Source organism: Microcaecilia unicolor, chromosome 14, assembly GCF_901765095.1.
Source record: "Microcaecilia unicolor chromosome 14, aMicUni1.1, whole genome shotgun sequence".
NCBI classification, from domain to species: Eukaryota; Metazoa; Chordata; class Amphibia; order Gymnophiona; family Siphonopidae; genus Microcaecilia; species Microcaecilia unicolor.
Genome location: NC_044044.1, coordinates 36275530 through 36285488, shown reverse-complemented (window position 1 = coordinate 36285488; position 9959 = coordinate 36275530). Strand labels below are relative to the sequence as shown.

The following is a 9959-nucleotide window of genomic DNA, read 5'->3' as shown; positions in this document are numbered from 1 at the left end:
AAAGTCTGCACTTGGAATTGAGCTTGCAAATCACTGGGGCTACCCACTGTGTTGTCCCATGGTCCCTCCTTCCAAGGCTGTGGTGGCCAGAGTTGGCATCAGGTAGCCTCCAGCAGAAGTGGGTCAACCTCATGATCCTGCTATTGGACCACCTCAAGCTAGAACCTTCCATGGTCTGAAGAAACCAGCAAAGCAGAAAGGAAAAGTGTAATTGCAACATTTTATTTACATATTAGCACTTATACAATTCAAAAACAAAAGAAATCCTTTTCTTGAGAAATGAAGGATCAGTGATTCACGCTGCCCAGCTTCCATTTTGGATATGGATCCAGTCCCATAAAGGAGATAGGAAAAGGAGTCTGGTGTAGGGAAAGCATTTCAGCCTCTTGTAGCGCTAAATCAGAACATGCGTTCACATGAGGAAACTGGGTGTAGAAGGGACGCGTGCATGAACGCTCTCCAGTGCAATGAACAGGCCGAGGAATAAGAGGAACGCAGCGTAGCCTCTCCCAGACCATGACAGCATTCTTACATTTTCAACATTTCCATGTCCATCAATCATGCTATCAGTGCAGCAGCACAGCAACATCTAACGTTATATTTAATAAATAAATTAAAATAGATATTAAAAAAAAAACTGGTGTTAAAAAAATACAATTTCTCCTCAGAGAAACTCTCCTCTCAAATGATTAACAAACGTAATACTGTACAGAAAATAAAAACAAAAACACATCTGCCTAGTCTTTTTCCTTAAAAGCAAGGCACCATATATGCCCCCTCTTCCTCCCCCAGTGCTAAAATCCCTACAGTGATCATACAGAGCTGTAGGTTTACTGGAGCCCGGCAGAACCCCTTCTCCTGTGCTCCAGGATCTACGAGGAACTACCGTCCGTAGTCTGGTTCTTTGATTTGAAAGCACCGCTCTAGGTAGGAAAATGCATCGAGAGTGTTGGGACTGGCCTAAAGTCTCCCTCTAGAAACTGGATCACACACCAGTTCTGATCTAAAGAAATGGCAGAGGCACTATGACAACAGAGAGAACTTACAATGGGCAGACTTTCACTGCTCTGTCTCTCTCAAGTTAGGGCAATGAGGTGTGTACGCAGCAAGCAGGTCCCAACACACAGGTATATTTGCAGGCTAATATAGTGCTGAAATCAAACTCACATTGTGATCAGTTTAAGAGAAAAAAAAAATAACGCAGAACCTAAACTCAGCGCAGGTACAGTCACCCTGATCAGAAGAGACTTGGCTTGTGCAACTACTGCAGCCCTGCACCGCAGTCTGCTCTTGCCTTCTCCTCAGCACTCCAGGGTTGAACCGAAGGACCTGCGGCAGTCCACGGCCTTGGTGCTTGGAAGCTGCACCCGCTTGTTTCGCAATTCTTCTTTCCCCAGCTTACTGCAGGCTGTTTTGTATTTCTTATCAAAAGCGACTAAAAAGAGAAAAGGTGAATCAGTAGAGATTCTCCAGTCACCAAAAGCCTAAGTAAGACTGAAATGCAACCATGCAATTATTAGAGAGAGAGAGAGAGAGAGAGACAGATAATGTCCACCCCCACCCCCAATTTCCCTTCCCTTACCTAGATCTGTGTGTTCTTTCCCCAGAGCTGCCAGAGTCAGGAACAGAATTTCGCGATAAATACTCCTACACAGAGAAAATCAAATCAGATAAAATGCAGTCCCTATGTGCAAATGCACCCCATCCCCTTCCCACTGGGAAATGCCTCCCAAACCCCTATCCATACACCCACCTCGTGCCCTGGCCCCTCCCCCCCCATCAAATGATACACCTCCGGGTCAATTCTAGTGCAGGAAGGAGAAGACACAGACATCGGAGGTTGGAAAGTGTCAAAATCTGTCCCTGAAAACACTTACCATGCTCCACTGACACACATATTCTCTTACATCCCACCCATACTGGACCCCAATCCCCAGTGGGACACACCAAACCTTCAAAGGGTTTTATGCATCAGACTGGCAATCTACATTTACATGGAAAACGGATCAAAGAAGTTCAATTGCAAAGGAAAACACCAGTTTGCAAGAAAAATCACAACAGCACTGTGGCTAGAAACCAGACTGTGCCACAGCAAGGTACCACACTGCACCACACCACTATTACCAGAGCACTGCAAAAAGAGTCCCAACATAGTAGAGGCAGCGGAAGACACCCTGCGATACCATCACTGACACAATGCACAATGAAGGAGCCAAATCTGAGCTCAGACACTGGGGGCAGTTGCTGTACCTTCGGATCCGTGGAGGTGACGGCTGATTAGCCACAGTGTCCAAGAATAAGAAAATAGCTCTGTGGACTTCACCAAGTCCTACATAGCGGAGAATATCCTCCAAGAAAATCAGGGTGAAAGGGTGGTTGTGCCTGAACCAGCCACGGGTTCTTGTTGGGATGTTACCTGCAGAAAAAGGACAGCATTCCTCAGTTAAACCAGTTATACAAATCTAAGCCATCATAATCCCCTCAGATCCCCCCTTCTCCCCTCAGGGGAGCCATCTCCCCCCACCGGGAACACAGGTTCCTCGAGAGAAAGGAGGTTACCCAGGAAAGGGGAGCCCCTCAGGACCTCTAATGTCCCTTCTCCCTAGATATTCTTCTCACGCTCCCCACTCCCGGAGGAACCTCATTCTCCTCAGGATCCTCTGCATCTCTTTCCCTTGGGGGGGGGGGGGGGGGGAAGAGGGTGAATCTCCTTCCTCCTCGGGGCCCTTCATGATCTTCCTCCTTGTGTACCCGAATTTCTCTCAGGCTCCCTCCACTCATTCCTCTCAGTCTACCCACCCCAACCCCTCCCCCAGTCCACAGATAACTTCCTTCCCCTGACGTCCCTCCTTCCTGGGTAACATAGTAACATAGTAGATGATGGCAGAAAAAGACCTGCACGGTCCATCCAGTCTGCCCAAGAAGATAACTCATATGTGCTACTTTTTGTGTATACCTGACCTTGATTTGTACCTGTCCTTTTGAGGGCACAGACCGTATAAGTCTGCCCAGCACTATCCCCTCCTCCCAACCACCAGCCCCGCCTCCCACCTCAGGCTCTGGCACAGACCGTATAAGTCTGCCCAGCACTATCCCCTCCTCCCAACCACCAGCTCTGGCACAGACCATATAAGTCTGCCCATCCTTCCCCTCAGGGCTCTCCACATCCCTCCTCCCCAGGTAAGTTCCACCACTGCCAGTACAATTTTATTTTTTTTTGGATTTGGGATTTGAGGCTTCTGTTGCAATTGGTAGGCCACTTGCCTACCTCGCCATGACTTGAGTTTGAATCCTGTGCTAGCGTGGCCAATTCAGCTATCCACCCACTTTGTCAGTAAATGAGTACCCAGCCTTCATGGGACAGGGGGTGTTTAAAGATGACTTGTGAAGACAATGTCAAACCACCCCACTAATAGTCTGCAAGTGGTAGCCCCATAAGGCTTCCCAATCTGGCTCTTGGGTACAGGGGACGACCTTTACCTTCACCTTGAGATTTCATTATTCGCCTTTGCAAAATCTGAGCTTAAGGCAAGTCATAAACAGGTATACAACTTGTTTGTCTTATTAGTCCAGATGCTGTAAAAGCAAAAATGCAACAAAACACTGAAGCACTCACTGTGCAGCCTCCACAGGACATAGAGAGGGGGCCAGCTGTCAACATCTGGGGTCAGGATGTCCCACATCAGTCTTACTCTCACAGGGGGGATCTCCTGAGCATGGAAGAGATGCTTGTGTTAGATGGTGTGGTACAGAAAGCCTTCTGAAGTGACCTCTTTTACTTACATTAGCTGAAAGGGTGACACTTACACTGTGATCCACAGGAAAGCACTAACTTTCAGACTCCGCACACTTCCCCCACCATGCCTCTGGTTTGCCTCCTTTCAATCTGCTGCTCTCCAGGCTTCCCCTTCCATCTACCTTTTGCATACTCATGTCCCCACACCCATCTGCCCCTGCATCTCATCCCAGAGCACCTTTACATCTGCCCTTTGCCTCTTCCATCTCCCCTATGTAAACAAACGCATAGTTTCCTACTGCATGCACTTTTACACCTATACAGGGAAAGAGGAGAGCCATAATCATGTCAGAGGTTCACCCTCACATAGGAGGAAGAAAGCCATAATCGAACCACACATTTACCCTTTTATAGGAAGAAAGTTGTCATCAAACCATATGTTCACTCTTATGTAGGAAGAGTGTTGTAATCGAACCACACAGTCACCCTCATATTGGTGCAGGTTAGGAACCAACTTTTCTGTTTTATTTTAACAATAACTTAGAAGAGGGCTCGACAAATTTTCTTAGGCTCTAGGAGCCAGCCTTAAAACCGGGGCTATGGAGTCAGAAGCAGAAGCAATTTTGGATGGAGTCAGTCAGTAAAAATGTGTCCACTCCAGCTTCAAAATACATCATAATATACGATAAATTTATCCATCTCTCTCTCTATATCCATATCTTTGCCCTGGATCTAAAATACTGGTAAATATGAGTTATATTTACTGATACTTAAGATCCAGAACAAAAAAATTAAAGCCCAAAATCAGTAGCAGTTGGACAGTAGACAAATAGAGTCGAAGGTTTGGTGAACCGACTCAACAGCCCTACTTGGACTACTGGAATTTTTATTTATGCACATTTATAAATTGCACAGCTCCCTATCCCACCCCTCAGCACATAAATGCACCTCCTGTTCCCCCCTTTCTTGGGAAACAGATCTATCCACTTCCTGTGCCCCCCTCCTGCTCCCCCACCCCCTGCACAGCCCCAGACCAGTGCTGAAGGCCACAGCCACCTCCTCTGCTGCCCAGAACTGAATAGAACCATATACCTCATATCAGCGCCACTCTGAAGCTGCCTGGGGGGGCGGGGGGCGTGCGTGTGGGTGCACGTCTGTGTCAGCTGCATAGCTTTGGGGGAGTGGAGAAGAAGGGAAGAGTAGAGATATTTCTACTGATGGGCATTCACAAAGTGTAGGAAATTGGAATGCAAAGCACAAAAACCTCAAGAGAGAAGTGAAGTGTAAATCAAACTCCACTAAACATTGTGCACAGTCATGTGAACACATTTAGTGGAATCTGATGTGTTTTGTTGGAAATTGGAAAGCTTCATAGAAGAGAGAATTCAAAAAGGCATCAGGACAGGAAGTTGGAAGGAGGAAACCTGGGACTATCAACATTTGTTTTAAGACGAGGTGGTTCATCCCTACATTAGCCACCGGCAGAGACAGTAGGGAGTAAAACCATGATGGAATTTAAAATTTTTGGGACAGACACAGAACCCAATGGTGGAGGGTAATGGCAAGAAGATATAAGAGGAGGATTTATTTGGCTCAACTCTGGAGGGCAGTGGTGGGAGCAGGATAGAGAGAGATGGGAAGGACACAGCTGGTATTGACTTAAACAGTGGTAATGTGAGTACATCTGACTCCAACAGTGCAAACCCAAGAGGAGAGACTGGATGGGCCAGTCAGTTAGTCTTCATAGTCAGGTTGTTCCAGATTTGGAGAGCACAGCAAGAAGGAGACAGGTCAGTTCTCAGTGCAGCACGATCACAAGGGTGGTAAAGGCAAGAGGAACAAGCCAACAATAATTTAGAATGTCAAGAGTCCCACCTTACCTGGGGGTGGGGTTGGATGTGCTTTGATGACTTAAATAGCTGTAGAAGGTCTGCAGGCAAGCTGAGGCGGTGAAAATACCACACCAGGTTCCAATAGATAATGGGGTGACTATTTACCAGCTCTGGCTGAGACAAGACATCACCACCTTCATTCTCCAGGAGGGACTCCAATTCCTTCCGCAGAACCAAGGGACTCAAATAGGGTACAGTGACCAGCTCTGTACCAGGTCTCTGAGTTACCGGCCTCTGAAAGATGTAAGACGGACACAGATTAAGCTGAAAATCCATTCTATAATCTCCAATACAAGCTGCCTGCTAGACGATAACATGCAGCCCCCAGCCATAGCAACATATGCTAGTTACCAGCGTGTTCATGCAGCTGTTGGGAAAAGCTGGTCTGGATTCTGAATCCTCATTATCTAATGCCAAACAATGATGACGATCACTGAGAACAGGACCATGGCCAGGAGGTGACACAGTGCTTTCCCAGCAGGCCTCACTCGGAACAGAACTACCATTGGTTGTCACTTCCGAACTGTTGATCAGAAAAAGAAATACAAGTTCAGGAGGCAGAGAATGACTCAGAAGTAGGAAAAAGAGAATTGCAAAAAAGTGCAGAGAGGGGCTGGAAAAAAGAGATGGCAGAGAAAGACTGGAGGAGGGAAGGCAGCCAGAAAGAGGGTGGAACCACAGAGGTAAGAAAAAGATTCACAGAACCAGAGCAGGAAAAATGAAGCATGTGAAGAAGAGAAACGACAGGAAAGAACAAATTCAGTCAGGCAGAGGGGGAACGTGACAGAAGACACAGTATAACCCCCAGAACTAAAACAATCTGAAAAGCAGTCTGTCATTTCTTCCTCCATTACCTCTCTTGGACCTGAGAATCTGCGATCTCAACATTTAAGAACGGAACAAAGGAACAAGTGCAGAAAGGACAACTGGTGTTCAAGTTGGAATCATCCGATGTCCATCCTGCCATGATCTCTTCATCATAGACCAAAGAGTTGCAGCTCTGGCAGAGGGAGCAGCTGGAAACAGAAACCTAAGCAGAGAAGAGCATACAGGAGAGGTAAGACAATTGCAGAAAGTGCTCTCCCCCTCCCTCCTCTTCCACTGACCCTAACCACCCCAGGCCCTCCATCCGGCACCATCTACCCCCTTCCTCATCCTCCTCTTTAGGATATCCTTGTCCAAATGTCTTGCAATTTACATTTAAATAATCAAATCACAGCCAGGGGTCATGGATGCAAAAATTCAGTGGTTAAGTAGATGAGGCCCAAGGGGACACAGACAAAGTCTGACCACAAAGGGGCGCTCTAGAGATCCCTAGTCTAGCCACAGCCATACACAGACCTCTATATGAGGCACCTCCTGGCTCATTTCTGTCAGGCGGTCAAAAGATTTTTGGATCCCAAAACTGCAGACAGAGGTATCGGATAGATCAATCTCACTGTCCAAGGATACTGAGCTCTGAAACAGGACAAGACACAAAAAAAATAGTGATTAAACCTGTGTGACAGCATCACACCAGTGGCATAGCCAGACGACCAATTTTTGGATGGGTGTAAAAGTTTCTCTCCACCTCCACCCCCCCCCCCCCCCCCCCCCCCCACAGTCCGGTATCTCTCCCTCCCCTCCCCCGCTGGTGGTTCTACATCTCTCCTTGTCTCCCATTTCCTCCCCCACCCCCAGTATACCGTCAAAAAACTTCACTTCTGGAGGTCGCCAGTTTGTTTTCTAGAGGTTAGAGTAGCAGATGAAGATGCTGAGGGAGACACAGAGGTACACAGAGGAGGCCTACAGGGATGTTGTAGACAAGTCCCACTTCCAGTCTGGCAGCCCATGTGCTGCCTTGGAGGAGGGAGGTCTCCTAGAAGAAGAGCATCAACATGGTGAAGTAGGAAGTAATCTTGTAGCCAGAACCTGCCTACCAGGGGATGCAATATCCTCTTGCACCAAGGTTGTCTCTCCAGGAGCTTCTGCCCAGGAGAGAAGGATTAGGACAGCTATTGTAGTTGGTGATTCAATCATTAAGCATGTAGATAGCTGGGTGGCTGATGGGCATGAGGATTGCCTGGTCACTTGCCTGCCTGGTACGAAGGTGGCAGATCTCACACGTCACCTGGATAAGATTTTGGGTAGTGCTGGGGAAGAGCCAGCTATCTTGGTACATGAGGGTACGAATACCATAGGAAAATGTAGGAAGGGGGTTCTGGAAGCCAAATTTAGGCTCTTAGGTAGAAAGCTAAAATCTAGATCCTCCAGGGTTGCATTTTTGGAAATGCTCCCTGTTCCACGCGCAGGAACCAAGAAGCAGGCAGAGCTCCGCAGTCTCAATGCATGGTTGAGACGACGGTGCAGGGATGAGAGATTTAGATTTGTTATGAAACTGGACAACTTTCTGGGAAAGGGGGAGACTGTTCCGAAAGGATGGGCCTTAACTGGGATGGAACCAGGCTGCTGGCGCTAACTTTAAAAAGGGGTTAGAGCAGCTTTTAAACTAAAATGGGGGGGGGGGGGGGAAGCAGACAATCACCCAGGAGCGCATGGTTCGGTTTGGACTATTCTCAAAAGATACTATTGAAACAGGTCATTTAGGGAATCCTAATAGAGAGGTTTCAATAATGATGAAAGAAAGCCAGGAGTGTTTAATGGGAGAACAGAATAAAGGATGCAAATTATCCTCGTCAACTTCAAAGCAGCCTCTAGATGCTAGGAACAAAAACAGTAATACAAAGGCTAGAAGCCTAAAAAATAAGATGGGAAAGTCAGAGTATATAGCACTAAATGAAGAGGTAGATATAACAGGCATCTCAGAGACCTGGTGAAGGAGGCAATCAATGAGACACTGTGTTATCAGGGTTTCCTTGTCACTTGCAGCAGATGAATCCAGGAACTAGTGGGTTAAGTCCGCCTACCAGCAGGTGGAGATAGAGAGAAACAAACTAAAGGCAGTGATGCCAGACGGCCAAGCTCCTTCCTCAGTTAGCATGTCTCTATCTCAGCAGGTGGTGGACGGCTTTTTCTCCAGCTCCTGGGCCCAAGGCCTCTGAGGGTGCTCCTGGGCCGGTGGACAGGTGGTGTCCCCTTTGGCAGCATACGCAGTTGCTGGGTCCCTGCTGCACCTCCAATTCCCTCTGAACAAGCTTTTGCTGTTCCTTTCCTTCCCTGGTGTTTCTGCCATAGAATTTATTTAAAAGAGAAACAGAGAAGCACAGGGAAGTGCGTTTTTGCTGTGAGCAGGTTTCTGTTACTGCTGTCCGAGTCCTGTTTTCTTGTCTGAGCCTGCCTCGAAGTGGAGTCGGAGAGTTTTTTTTTTCGGCTCAGCTGTCAGTTCCCGCGCTTTCCCGGTCCGGGGTAAGCCCTGCTGGGTTCCTGTTCGGAGGCGGGCAATGGCAGCGGAGGCGGTAAAAGGCGTTCGGCAGCGGATCTTTGCAGCGCGGGGTACGCTGATTTTGCGGGATTCAACGGAGCGGTTCCCCCCCCCCCCCCCCCCCGAGAGCGTGCTTTCCCGCCCGGATACCATTTTATGATCGGTCAAGGAGCCGGCTCCGGTAGCAGTTTTGAACAAAGCTTCTTCTCTGCTGGTAGGGGAGTCGGGGGGGCCATCAGGCACTGTGGGCGGTGGTACAGGTGCCATGGTTGCGACCTGCTCTGTTGCGGGGGAGGGGTTTTTGCCAGTTTATTTTGCTATTCTATCAGGCGTTTTTGTTGAAAAGGGCCTTGCCCCCCCCTCACGCGGCTGTGACAGCTTCGGCCTTTGATCCTCTCAGGGGGTCTGGGGGTAACCAAGAGATTTTGGGTTTCCCCCAGAGGATTTCTCCTCCCTTACAAAGCCTGGGCTTTCTTTGGGGTCTGAGGAGGGGTCCTGCATACGGTCGCCTGCAGCTTCCTCTGTGGTGGCTCTCTCGGAGCAGACGGGGGTAGAGGACGTGGAGGACGGTGTCCTCACTGACCAACCGGAGGACTCTTCTGCCGTGAGGATTTTCCATAAGAAGGAGTTGTCCTCCTTTATCTCTCAGGCGCTGGAAGCCCTGAATATAGAGGACCCTGAGCTTGCAGCTTCTCAGGCGGTCAACCCCAAGATGGCTAGTACCAGACGACCTTCTAAGGCCTTTCCGGTACATGAAGCTATTGAAGAGTTGATTTCGGCCCAGTGGGCGGATCCGGATGGGGGGGCTGAAAGTGGCCAGGGCTATGGCCCGGCTGTATCCGGTTTCAGCGGATCGTTTAGAGCAGTTTGCTCTGCCTAGCGTGGGTGCCCTGGTGACAGCGGTCGTTAAGAAGCGCTATAGAAATGATAAATAGTAGTAGTACTCTTCCAGTGGAAGGTGGTGTGGCAC

The 9959-nt window shown here is 48.5% G+C and overlaps 1 protein-coding gene across 3 annotated transcripts in view; it reads right to left on the bottom strand.

Annotated features, from left to right (window-relative positions):
- Positions 1–206: 206 nt before the first annotated feature.
- Positions 207–9959, bottom strand: part of DENND4B (DENN domain containing 4B) — a 62353-nt gene continuing 52600 nt past the window's right edge. For 2 of the 3 annotated variants that reach the window (XM_030187081.1, XM_030187082.1), the window contains exons 21-28: positions 6970–7086; positions 6483–6658; positions 5980–6154; positions 5617–5862; positions 3617–3710; positions 2251–2416; positions 1583–1647; positions 207–1435 (exon numbers count right to left, since the gene is read on the bottom strand). In XM_030187081.1, coding sequence (XP_030042941.1) covers positions 1302–1435; positions 1583–1647; positions 2251–2416; positions 3617–3710; positions 5617–5862; positions 5980–6154; positions 6483–6658; positions 6970–7086 — 1173 coding nt within the window. In that variant the 3' untranslated portion in view covers positions 207–1301. The remainder of the gene's footprint in view (positions 1436–1582; positions 1648–2250; positions 2417–3616; positions 3711–5616; positions 5863–5979; positions 6155–6482; positions 6659–6969; positions 7087–9959) is intronic. The other variant, XM_030187083.1, reaches the window with a different exon arrangement.